Below are 13,480 nucleotides of genomic sequence, written 5' to 3'. Positions count from 1 at the left end.
GAAATGCTCCTGAACATGCTGCTAGGGAATGAACTTGGGACTTCTACATGCAAGCAGATGCCCTATTCCCTAAAATTTGAAGGAAATTTGACAGCCTTAAAACATCTGAAGGATTGTCACTTGGAAGAAGGAAGTGACATTTACTCCTGAGGGCAGGTCAAGAACTGTAAGAGCTGATTGACAGTGGAACATTGTTCCTCATGGCAAAATGTTGTAAACACCTTCCTTTGCTCATCAGGACTGAACACAGGTTAGAGCTAGAAGACAGCTAAGGTCACCTCAAACTCTAAATGTTTCAGTGTCTAGAACTGAAGGCTTTGGTTCTATTTTCTTCTAATTAGCTGGTCCTTGCTGTTCAAGCCAGGCTTCAGGATGATTATGTAGCATTTGGGGGAAAAGATAAAAGCCAGTAATCCAGCACTAGAGGTCAAAATGGAGAAGATCTCTACAGTCACAGTATACTTTCCCCTGGTGCTCAGATAAGATGGGAAAAAGGACACCCAGACACTGCAAAAGAGCAACATGCTAAAAGTGATAAATTTGGCTTCGTTGAAACTGTCTGGTAACTTCCTGGCTAGGAAAGCCAATGCAAAGCTAACAATAGCCAGGAATCCCAGGTACCCCAGGACGCAATAAAACATAGCGACTGAGCCTTCATTGCATCCCAGTATGATTTCTTCAGCCAGAGAGTGCATGTCCAAATCTGGGAATGGAGGAGCAGTACATAGCCATACAGTACAAATGCTTGCTTGAATCAAGGAGCAACCAAGAACAATAGAGTTTGCCAGTCTTTTCCCAACCCATTTCCTCATCCTGCTCCCTGGCTTAGTGGCCAGGAAAGCCAGAACCACAGTGGCGGTTTTTGCCAACACGCAAGAAACAGCCATTGTGAAGATGACACCAAAAGCTGTTTGTCGTAAGTAGCAGTTCACATTCTGAGGCTGGCCAATGAATAGCAAGGAGCAGAGGAAGGAGAGGAATAGAGAGATGAGCAGAGCATAGGTGAGATCTCTATTGTTGGCCTTGACAATGGGAGTGTTCTTGTTCTTAATGAAAATAGTCATCACCAAGACTGTGATCACAGAAAAAGAAAGAGCCAAGGCAACCAAAACAATCCCCAAAACTTCCAAGAAAGAGAGGAAATGTATTCGCTTTGGATGACACCCATCTTGGTTCTTGTTTGGAAATTGATCTGCTGAGCATTTGAAACAGTCATCCAAGTCTGAAAGGCAAAGGATATGTCACATCAATCCATGGACAATCCTGTCTGCTTTTTGTTTTACATACAGAATATCCACCTGTGTCTAGAATTTGGTATTTCCAACTACTTTTACCAGAAACCACTTTTATTTCCACTCTGTTGTTTCTACACTTAATATATAATGCTGGGAGGCCAGAAGAGGCCCCCTCCTCATTAGCCAGGAATAAACAGAGCACACATAGGATGAAGGGAGGCTGAAACAGCTTCCTGAGTGCATTGATTTTAATTCTCACTGGCCAGGAGAAGAGATTCCTTTTTGGCTGGCCACTGTTAACCAGTGTACCTGCTTTTGGAGAATGACTGCAGAGTTCTCATGTCTCCTACCATTCTGATCTGAAATTTCCCCATCTGGACAAGGAACACAATCATAGCAACAAAATGGTTCCCCTTCTTTTGTTTTTCTTCTGTAACCTGGATGGCAATTGTTATTACACACAGCAAGGGGCAACACCTATTCAGAAAAGAAAAATACATCTTATCAACAAAATACTCTATGGAAGTAACACCAAAGTTCCTTCTCATGGGAGGGGGGAGGGCTATAACAGAATGGTAAGGACCCAAACTTAGTTGGTTTTGTAAATTCAGTGCTGGACAATGGAAACAAGATCCCCAAAGAGTGAAAAAGAGAAGTGAATAGGGCTTCACTTGGGCTTCAAAGGACTCTTTTCAAAGAGGATAAAGAACCCTCAAATTAACACCTCCCCATAACATCACCATGTTTGTCATGAACCCAGCCGCCTCTTAAAACCATCTAGGGAGGTCCAGTTACAGTTGCCGCTGGTTCATTAGGTGGCAACTCAGGAATGGCCCTTGTCCGTGGCTGCTGCCCCACACTTTTGGAATACACTCTCTGTCAAAAAAGGGGCATCTGCATCTCTGATTGCTTTTAGGAAGACCCTCAAGACACCTGTTTCTCAGGCTTTTAACTGAATTTAACTGTTTAATTGTTTTAATCCTATGAAATTGTTTTATCTTTTTATTCTTTGAAAGTGTTTTAATGGTTTTTACTCTGTTTTGTATTTGTTGTTTTTAATTGTGTACACTGCCTAGAGTTACACATGTCAGGCGGTATATAAATATGACGAGTCAATAAATAAGATTTAAGAAGTCAGCTCATTAGTACTCTGTAGGAAGCAAAGAATGGAAAATCCATTTAGAAGTCAGTCCTGAGCACATTTGCTTTTCTTCTATGCTGAAACGAAAGGAAATCCTGGGGAAAACAAGAAATTCACTGGTTTGGTTTGGTTTTTTAAGAAGGTTTTCAAAGAATGGTTAAAATGAGAAGCTTTTAGCTGGCCAAGATAATGTATACTGATAAGACCCTGCACCAAATCTCCTGATGACCTCAGCCAGCGGTTTCATGTACATATTAAAAAGCATTGGTGACAAAATGGAGCCCTGAGGGACTCCATATAATAGCTCCCATTTTAAAGAGGAACTGACACCAAGCTCCACCATCTGGAATCTGCCTGAGAGATAGGAGCGGAACCACTGCAAAGCAGTGCCTCCTATTCCCAATTCCCCCAGGCGATCCAGAAGGATACCATGGTCGATGGTATCGAATGCTTCCGAGAGATCCAAAAGAACCAACAGAGTCACACTCCCTCTGTCAATTCCCTTGTAAAGGTCATCCATCAGACCAACCAAGGCAGACTCAACCCCATAGCCCGCTCTAAAGCCAGTTTGAAATGGGTCTAGATAATCGGTTTCCTCCAAAACTGAAGCTGGTTAACCACTACTCTCTCAATTACTTTGCCCAACCATGGGAGTTTGGAGATCAGCCTATAACTGTCCATCACTGAAGGATCTAGGGAAGGCTTCTTAAGAAGTGGTCTAATAATTGCCTCCTTCAAACAAGGAGGCATCCTACCCTCCCTCAGCAATGAGTTAGTGATATTAACTAAGCCATCCCCAACAATCTCCCTGCTAGATAAAAGCAGCCAAGTCAGGCAAGGATCCAGAGAACAATTGGTAGGCCACATCGCCCCAAGCAGCTTGTCCATGTCATCAGGCATCACAGATTGAAACTGATCCAATCTAATACTGCAAGAGGGATTGTGGGACACCACCTTAATAGACTCTGTAGAAACAGTGGAGTCCAAGTCCGCAAAGAACCCATTAAAAGCATGGCTTTGAAAAGGGTTTTCGGAGAATGGTTAAAATGAGAAGCTTTTGGCTGGCCAAGATAATATGCAATTGCAATAGCAATAGCACTTACATTTATATACCACTCTATAGCTGGAAGCTCTCTAAGCAGTTTACAATGATTTAGCATATTGCCCCCCAACATTCTGGGTACTCATTTTACCAACCTCGTAAGGATGGATGGCTGAGTCAACCTTGAGCCCTTGGTCAGGATCGAACTTGCAACCTTCTGGTTACAGGGCGGCAGTTTTACCACTGGCCACCAGGGGCAGGCTTCCATTGGCATAACCAATCCACTGGGGCTGCTTTGCTCTTCAAAGACAGCCCTAGCGATCCTATTGAAGAATGCTGTTCCACAACTCCTTAACATTAATGCTGCTGCAATAGCACCATGCTTTTCCCATTTCTGTGCAACTTGGTGTGCCCACATACAAGATATGATTGTCAGTTAGTAGCACAGTTTCTAACTGGTCTCCCTAAAATATTGATAAATGGAAAACTACCACTTAGTTATATATATATATATATATTTATTTATTTAAATTTTTAAAAAATATTTCTATACCGCCCAAAACTTGCCTCTATGACCATTTAGTGTGGCCATCGTTTGGGATACAATTCTGTGATTCCAAACAAGTATATAAGACAAGTGAATAGGTCTTCACTTTGGGTTTTCAAAGGACTATTTTCAAAGAGAGGGGAAATGTTCAACTTATTTTGAAAATTTGGAATACAGTGCCTTGATCCTAGCAGCAAATGCTGTTTCTGGGTATACATAACCCTAAGGCATGCAAAGGTACTTTATTTTGTAAGTTAAAAACATAACAGAGATCAAAAACCACTGAACAAACAAGCAACAAGTATTAACCATGTTTAGTGGAGGCAGGATATAAAGAATGTTTAAAATAGTAGTAGGTAAAAAGCAGACAAAATCCGTGGGAGAAATTGTCCTGCTTGATTCCATATCCTGGAAGTGGGTATTAAATTTGAGAGTATTCAACATTTTGTTGCGTTTCCCATTTATTTCATATTGGTAGTCAGCTTCCACCTGATTAAGCATGCTGTGCCATGTGATGACCTCCTGGTTAATGGTGAATTCCTGGCCTGGTAAAGCCTGTGGATCTATCCTTCCTACTTTCACTCTGTGGAAAGATTGGTTTGGGAAAGTAACCCAGTTTATGACATCAAATCCAGCTGCTAGTTCACCATCCTCATTATAAACCACGGTGTCCCCAGCGCTGTTGTTAAATGAGATGCTCCTCAGGAAAGGGTGTACCTAGACACAAATTTGTATTTTTTAAGTTCTTTATTTTAAAAAATATTAATATAACATAAAACTTAAAACATTAAAACAAATAAAAGAGGGCATAGAATAGAATCAATAAAAACCCTATTAAAACTCATATGACAGATGCGGGCCATGAGGGTGGCACCAGGGTGGGCAGCAAGGAGCAGCAGGAGGTACCTTTAAATATCATCAACCCGTGAAGAGTGGGGCCTCACCCATCATCTCACAACGAGGCTGGCCCACCTACGGTGCTCTTCTAGCATGGGCACATGCATGGTGACTATACATAAATGCCTGCTGTGTGTGGGCAAAGGCCAGAAAAGCACCATTGGTGGGGCGCATTGGTGCAAGATGATGGTTGGGCTTCCCCTTCTCTTGGGACTTGCAGGTGCTAGTGGTACTGAGTTAAGGATTTGTAAAGGTACATCCCACTGCCCCTCACTGCCTACCCTGGTGCCTCCATCAAACCGTTACAAACTGTTATAAGCCTGTCTAAAAAGGTGGATTTTAAGAACATTTTTTTTAATGGGAGGAAGTTATACTGAGTGAAGTTATTCTGGGTGAAGTTGATGAAGTTCTACTGGGAGGGTATTCCACAGCCATGAGGCCACAACTGAAAAGACCTTGTCTCTTATACCTGCCAACTAAATGCTTTCCACTGTGTCTCTTGTTTCCCGTCTGACAACCGGAAGAGAAAGAGGGAGGATTGAAGGATGGGCACTATGTGTTTAGGTCACACACACAAATCAATAAAAAGTCCATTCACAAGCAAATACAATTGTGGTGGCACTATAAACTTGGCAACCTGATTAGACTGCTGAAAATATAACAGCAGGACAGCTGTCCCCAGTGTCTGCTTTAAAAGGACGCCCCTTCCTGGAATTCTTGAATGCCTCTGCTCTACTTTTTGTACAATGATGTTGGGGTAGGGCCAGCCCAAGAACATGCTCTATGGCATTACTCATTATAAGAACCATCCTGGGGTACACAGGGTTCATGCAGAATCATCAATAATATGTGACAATGCGCCTTCTCCCAAGGACCACTCTCTCATGGGAGTGAAAAGCCATGGATAGATCCTTATTGATGCTTTTGAACTTTGGTGCTGGAGAAGACTTTTGAAGATAGCATGGACAGCCAGGAAAACAAACAAATGGATCATAGAACAAATCAACCCAGAATTTTCACTCGAGACACAAATGACCAGTCTTAAACTATCATACTTTGGACACATTATGCGAAGACCCAGATCCCTTGAGAAATCCATAACACTGGGGAAAATTAAAGGAAAGAGAAGAAGAGGGCAATCATCCACAAGGTGGATGGACTTGATTACAACAGCAATGAATGCACCATTGAGAGACCTTATAGGCCAAGTTGAAGTCAGATCATCCTGGAGAAAATCTATTTATGTGCTCGATAAGAGTCAACACCAACTTGACGGCACATCAGTTAATCAACCAATCAATCAACCAATCAATCATCAAATAAACAATCATAATACAGTTTGTAGTAGAGAATAAGAACCTAAATCAAAGTAAGCATCTCTTTGTTTGGTGGTGGTGATGATAGATGCTGCTCTGGAGTAGACTCATGCACTACACTATGAAAGGCCACGGAGACACCCATGCACTACACAAGAAAAGAACCATCCTGGAAGACACATGAATGGGGCTGAATCACTAATAATCGGTGATGATAGCCATTCTCTCAAAGTATTATTATTTCTTGTTTACACAGTCAGACAGGTGTTATTGACTGGTTTGTTTTATCCAGACATCGAGTCCTTCCCAAGTTCCTGGGATGCCAGAATTTTATTGTCAATGTTGTTGCTGTTGTTATAGATATCGTCGCAGAATATAGGCTGTTCCCAGTAAAGCTGCTTTTTGTAATTGGCTGATGGTGATTTCTGTGGCTCCTATGGTGTTTAGGTGCACTTCAAGGTCTTTTGGAACTGCACCCAGGGCGCCAATTACCACTGGGATTATTTTGGTCTTCTTCTGCCACAGCCTTTCAATTTCAATTTGTAGATCTTTGTATTTGGTGATTTTTTTCTATTTCTTTTTCTTCTATTCTGCTATCCCCTGGTATTGCTATGTCGATTATTTTGACTTGTTTTTCTTTCTTCTTGACTACAGTTATATCTGGTGTATTGTGTGGCAGATGTTTGTCTGTTTGTAGTCAGAAGTCCCATAATATTTTTACATCTTCATTTTCTACCACTTTTTCAATGTTATGGTCCCACCAATTTTTGGCTACTGGTAGCTTGTATTTTTGCAGATGTTCCAGTGTATCATCCCTGCTACCTTGTCATGCCTTTGTTTGTAGTCAGTCTGTGCGATCTTCTTACAACAGCTGATCAGGTGGTCCACTGTTTCATCTGGTTCTTTACAAAGAAGCAGCAAACACTTGCTCTTTGTTGTGGATTTTTCTACTTTTGCTCTTATTGCATTTGTTCTTAGTGCCTGTTCTTGTGCAGCCAGTATTAAACCCTCTGTTTCTTTATTCAAGTTGCCATTCTTAAGCCATTGCCAGGTCTTGGTGATGTCTGATTTTCCACTTATATTGTGCAAATATTGACCATGCAGGGGCTTATTTTTCCATTTTTCTGCTCGGTTCTTGACTTGTTCTTTCTTGTAGGCCTGCTTTGTCTCATTGGTGTTGAATAGTTTCGCGTTATTGACCATTTTAAGTGCATATTCTTCACTGTCCTTGATATATTCTTCAAGGCCTCTTTTCTCTTCCTCTACTGTTTGATGGACTTGCAGCATTCCTCTTCCACCTGAGCTGCGAGGGAGGTATAGCCTATCGACATCACTGCGGGGGTTCAGAGCATGATTGATGGCCATGATTTTCCTGGTCTTGCGATCTATCGTCTCTAGCTCTGCCTGGGTCCAGTCTATTATTCCTGCACTGTATCTGATAACAGGTATAGCCCAGGTGTTTATGGCTTGTATGGTGTTCCCGCCATTGACTTTGGACTTGAGGATTTTTCTAACTCTCCTGATGTATTCACTTCCAATTTTTCTTTTAAATTCAGTGTGTGCGATGTTATCAGCCTGGAGAATGCCCAAGTATTTGTAATGTTCTTTCTCTTCCAGGTTCTTGATCTTGCTTCCATTGGGCAGTTCTATTCCTTCTGTTTTTGTTATTTTTCCTCTGTTCATTATTAATGCAGCACACTTGTCTAGTCCAAACTCCATTGCTATATCGCTACTGAATATACGGACCATGTTTAGCAGTGATTCAATTTCTGACTGGGACTTTCCATACAACTTCAGATCCTCCATGTACAGCAGATGGTTGATTTGACTTGATGTTTTAGATGTTTGGTATCCGAGGCCTGTTTTGTTTAGTATTTGTGAAAGTGGGGCCATGGCGATTACAAACAACAGAGGGGATAGAGAGTCCCCTTGGAAAATGCCTCTTCTAATGATAACCTGTCCAAGTGTCTCGCCATTGATTGTTAGCTGTGTACTCCACATGCTCATTGCTTTTTTAATAAATATCTGAATGTTTTTGCTGACACGTTGTTTCTATACATTTTAGTATCCATGTGTGAAGCAATGAATCGGAGGTTTTCTTGTAGTCAATCCATGCAACACTTAGATTGGTTTTTCTTCTCTTGCAATGTTCTAAAATCATTTTGTCAATCAGCAGCTGGTCTTTTGTGCCTCTGGTGTTTGGGCAATTTCCTTTCTGTTCAACTGGAAGCTGTTTGTTAGTTTATAAGTGTTGCATCACTTCATCTGCTATTATTCCAGTTAATAATTTGAACATGGTTGGCAGGCAGGTTATCGGTCTATAATTACTTGGAACTGCACCTTTTGCTGGGTCTTTCATGATGAGATGAGTTTTTCTAGTTGTTAGCCATTGTTCAATATCACCGCCTTGCATAATGTGATTGAACTGTTTTGATAGTTGTTTATGAAGGCTTGTTAGGTGTTTAAGGCAAAAGCCATGCAATTCATCGTCGCCTGGCGCAGTCCAATTTTTAATTTTCTTTGCTCTTTCACTTATTAATTCTGGTGGTATTATTAGATCTTGCATTTGTTGGTTACATTTTTGACCTCTTTCATTCAGCCTGCTTTTTTATTATAATCTATTGGATTGTCCCATAATTTCCCCCAGAATTGCACTGTTTCTTCTTTATTTGGTGTTTCTACGTTTCTTGCAGTTTCTCCTTCTATGCTTTGGTAGAAACATCTCTGATTTGACTGGAATTGGAGATTCTGCCTGTCTTGTGTAGTTCTGGCTTCATATCTGCTATTATTATTATTATTATTATTATTATTATTATTATTATTATTATTACATTTATATCCCACTCTCCCCCAAGGGAGCCCAGAGCGGTTTACTACATTCTTAAGTTTCTCTTCACAACAACCCTGTGATGTAGGTTAGGCTGAGAGAGAAGTGACTGGCCCACAGTCACCCAGCAGGTATCATGGCTGAATGGGGATTTGAACTCAGGTCTCCCCGGTGCTAGTCCAGCACTCTAACCACTACATCACGCTGACTCTAATGAGAATGAAAGACCATGGAGACATGCATGCAGGCCAGACAGCAGATGCCACCCAGCCTGGTTGCTTGACACAAGCAAGCCAATGGTTATGCCAGCAACACCTTTTCCTGTCTGGGTGACTGCTCTGAAGCAGCAGACCAAACAAGCCCTCTGCCACTCCAGTCATCCATTGGCACACTCACATGTTTGTTTTTGCCTGTTACGGTGACCCCACTTTCATGGGATAACTGATAATTGGGGCTCCCCCTCCTGTGATTCTCCACAGCAGCTAATATGCATATGCTGCAATGCTGGTAAAAATCCATTACATTTGTATGAGAGTAAAGATCTATCCCTGGTCCCGGTGTTTCCCTGGTCAGCCCACCTGGACACATGGAGTGGCCATTACTCCTTGGGAGTATGAAAAGCTTCCCCAGAGAGGAGGAGGTCATGGTATACATGTTCTATTATTTACCAGAAATAATGCAATTTGCATGGACTAACTCATAAGAGTGCAGTCCAATGGAGGACTGAAGGTTGTGGAGCTTCTGGTCCTCCTCAGTGGACTGGCCCTCTCATGAGATGACTAATCCCCACATGGCAAGCTGATACAGGGGCAGAAGTGTACTTGGGGGTTCTTGGACTGCCTATATGGGGCCTGCCATCACAAGAGCATCCTTAGTCACAGTGTACAAGATCAGAGGATCCTTTGTCCTCCCTCATATATATTCCCTCCTAGGAAGAAATCATGATCCCTTTCCAGAGTAACAAAAGAATAGTGCCCCTCTTCATTCCCTATTGCCAGACATTTTGCCTGTGTGAGACTGTTTTGCTGTGGGACTTTTATGAGGGTGGTGGTACCATTGCAGTCAGATTGATAGCTTAAATACCATTTAAAGGGATTAGAATACCCTTTCCTTGCTGAGGGCAGACAGTCCATTCTGAAAAGGCAAGATCGTGTTCAGCATACCCCTTTGAGGATCATGGCTAATGGCTGCTGCCCTGCAGGTGTTCTGATGGCTTGCCCATAGTCAGGTGATCTGACCGCTCTGGCGCTTGCTGGGATGCAGACTCGGCATACCAGGAAGAGGGAGGGGTTCCCCTACCTTGGAACCATTGAATGTCTGCAATGCGTTTCATAGTTAGAAAAATTAACCTCAGGATTATCTATCTGCAGTTTGCCGTTACGTGCAAATGCAGCCATTGTGTGCACAACTGGTGTAGCAAGAAAGCTGCTGTGGATGTGAAATATTACCTGCCAAGGTTGCAGATTCTGAAGATCCCATCTACCCCTGTCAGCCATTGCTCTGGGTTTTGGCCTGGATGTGTATATCTTTTGTAGAGCATGTGCTATGGCATGGACGGCATTGTAGATGCTGTAGCTTTGGCCAGTCATGCTCATTTCAAACAGAGCCCCAGGCAGGCTTTCCAGCTTCTCTTCGCCAGTGCAGGTATCATCACTCTCCTTGTGTATATTAGATTCAGAAAATAAACAGCTGAATGCCTTTTCCCAGAAGACTCTGAGAAAGCCATCTCCTTTGGGCACATTAGGTTGTAGGAGCTGGAGGAATTCTTTGAACCCCAAGACTTCATTGGAGTGAGTTGAAAAAGACAAGGCACCACCAAAGATTTGTATATCCAAAGCCCTGTGCACGGCATTGGATGAGAAGTCCCAATGAGCAGTCATGATCCACACTCTGTACAAAGCATTCTCTGTAATACCTTCAGATAGTGTGGTGAAATAGATGAAACATTTAAAAGATGCAATGGTCACAATATCCGCATATATAAGATATACTTTGACTTTGGAACTGGTTAATGAAATGGCCATAGCCCGAAGAGATTCGACTGAACTCATTTTCTCTATAAAATCTGATGGCTCTGGGTATTTTTCAATGACAGCTGTACATATTTTATTCCTAGAAAGCATTGGTATCAATATTTGCAGAAAATTTTCTCCATCATCATTGTCTGCTGTGATGATTCCAATCCAAATCCACTGGAAATGCAGAAGGAGATGGACAATCCCATTGTACTGATGTGCTTCATTAGGAGCCATCCGATAAAATGAAGGGAGCTGGGTTTTAACACTGATCATTGGAGATAATGCAACATAGGCAATCTAAGCAAAAAGAAATGTCCATAAGTAAGGGCAGAACTAATGCTAAAGTACAGCAATTAATTCCAAATATAGGCAAATGTAAATAATGTGATTTTGTGTTTTCTATGGAGGAAATTCGTAAGAAATTTGCAAGATTGTGCTTGTGTATAGCATGGAAGTGCACATTATACTAATTATTGATGTCATTCTCTCTGTTCATTTCTGGTCATAATTTTTCCCATTTCTCTCACACAGTGTAGTGTTCAGTTTCTTAAATGTCCAGCTTCTTGGTAGGATAAAAGACAATTTCTTTGAATTCTATCCTAAAACATCAGACATCCTTGAAATATCTTTTCATCTCCTCTGTGTATGTCCAGGGGCGTAACTATAATAGGGCAAGGAGAAACAGTTGTCTGGGGGCCCACTGCCTTGGGGGCCGCCCCAGAGGAAAGTCACATAACTCCCCCAGCCTCACAGCCACCCAGGCTTCCTTCAGTAATTTTACTCTGCTTTTTGTTACCAATATTCAGTCTCATTTAAGATTTCTTTACTTCATGAGCTGTGCTTCGGGGGGGGGGGGGGATTTTAAAATCTTGTCTCTGGGCCCACCCCAACCTTGCTACGCCCCTGTCTCTGTCTCTCTGTGCCTGTCTCTGTGTGTAAAGTGATCCTTAGCCGGCTTTCTGAAGGGAAGGAAACTTTATGAGATCATCATGTCCATACATATGTCCATGTATGTGTCCCCTCAGTGTTATCTGAAAACAAACCAAATTCACAGCATATGGGAAGTACTAAGGCACCCCAATAGGTGTATTGTGCTGATCTGCTGATTTATTAAAAAAATGGTGGCTGTTCAAATTATAGGCAACTTTAATTTGAACTCTTTTATAACTCTTTTGCTCACCACATCCATACTGTACTTTGCTTTGAAGTTTCCACCTAGTTGACAATAGGCTTTGTATGGAGGAATGGGCCAAAATTCCTCCAAGCCCATGTGAGAGAAAGATTATAAGTTACAGGGAATGTTATAGTTTTAGCTATTGCTGCTCAAGGATGTGCCACCAGTTACTGAAGGAAGAGTTCACAATTGTTGTTGAATCTTTCTGTTGGGTGAATATTCAAAAACTATTCTTTTTGCCTAAGTTACCTATTCAGTGGAGTTGCCTTTCTCTCTTATCCCAGTTTAGCTTAGGAACCAAGATTTGAATAAGAATGATGTTAACATACAGGACATCCTAAGCAGTTCACAAACTTTTAGAAACTATTTAGGCTCTTTCTCATTTGCACATTTCCCCTTATCCCCATTCCACCTGCTACCCTCAATGACCCCTCCCTCAATATATCCCTAAAGTGCAGCATGTGTGAAAAGTTTGAATGTGATAGCACCCTAAGTTTGGATGCTCCCCATAGTCCTTTTTATGTTATGTTTATCTCTTGTTCCAGCCTCTTGTCTTAAAAAAATAATAATTTAAATTGTGAATCTGCCGAGGAGATGTTGAAAGGTTAACTGTTTTAAATGTGTAATAGCCCACACAATAATTCTACCTGTAGAATCTTGTAAATGCCCAAAATAGTATCCAGTTGAAGGGAGATTTTATGGTCATGTCCTCCAATGATGGCTATCAGATGTTTTTGCTTGTCACACTTGAAGTTGGGGACAATCATGTCTTGAGAGGAGAGAAGCTGCTGGGTGTTCTGATCAGTAAGCCTTGAATTAAAGTAACTGTCATAAAGATTGGCCACCCACACAACTGCCAACTCCGTCATGAAGCCAGTGGGGGCTGAGGGGATGGGGGTCTGTGTGGCCCCCTGAAGTTTCAGCATGCTCTGCGAAAGTGCGCAGGGCAAGCTGGAGAAACCTCCAAGCCAGGCTGGTTTCTAGCCTCCTGGTCAGGGGTCTACTCATGAGTTGCCAGAGTTGAGTCAGTGCCTGAATCAATTATAATATTCATGTATATGTTTTGGGGGTGGTTTTTGTTGTTGTTGCTGCTGCTGCTGCTCGTTTTGACTCTCCCCTCTTTATATTGTTTAACTGCTAGATTTGTAATTTGGCTGATGGTAAGATTAAATCTCATGTCACCATTTCTTATTCTATAATTATATGCACATATATACATGAATATATACAATTATCAAATGTATCTTGCATATAGAGGAGGCTCTTATGATGGATATGTTCTA

The 13,480-nt window shown here is 41.8% G+C and overlaps 1 protein-coding gene across 1 annotated transcript; it reads right to left on the bottom strand.

The window, feature by feature from the left end:
* Window positions 1-323: 323 nt before the first annotated feature.
* LOC128331024 (vomeronasal type-2 receptor 26-like) lies at window positions 324-13,066 on the bottom strand. Its single transcript, XM_053264389.1, has 5 exons — window positions 12,845-13,066; window positions 10,454-11,320; window positions 4,455-4,682; window positions 1,586-1,712; window positions 324-1,222 (listed from the first exon to the last, which is right to left on the bottom strand). The coding sequence occupies exons 1-5, from the start codon at window positions 13,064-13,066 to the stop codon at window positions 324-326; spliced, it is 2,343 nt and encodes a 780-aa protein (XP_053120364.1).
* Between the last annotated feature and the right edge of the window lie 414 nt (window positions 13,067-13,480).

Source organism: Hemicordylus capensis, chromosome 6, assembly GCF_027244095.1.
Source record: "Hemicordylus capensis ecotype Gifberg chromosome 6, rHemCap1.1.pri, whole genome shotgun sequence".
NCBI lineage: Eukaryota > Metazoa > Chordata > Lepidosauria > Squamata > Cordylidae > Hemicordylus > Hemicordylus capensis.
The sequence above is the reverse complement of the archived record's forward strand: the minus strand, read 5'-3'. Positions and strand labels throughout refer to the sequence as shown.

Excerpts from the sequence above, each read along its gene's own strand:
- LOC128331024 (XM_053264389.1), bottom strand. The coding sequence starts at position 13,066 with ATGACGGAGTTGGCAGTTGTGTGGGTGGCCAATCTTTATGACAGTTAC. Across the intron at positions 11,321-12,844 it reads GCATTTACAAGATTCTACAG|ATTGCCTATGTTGCATTATC; the intron begins GTAGAATTATTG and ends CTTTTTGCTTAG. Across the intron at positions 1,223-1,585 it reads GGAAATTTCAGATCAGAATG|ACTTGGATGACTGTTTCAAA; the intron begins GTAGGAGACATG and ends TTTGCCTTTCAG.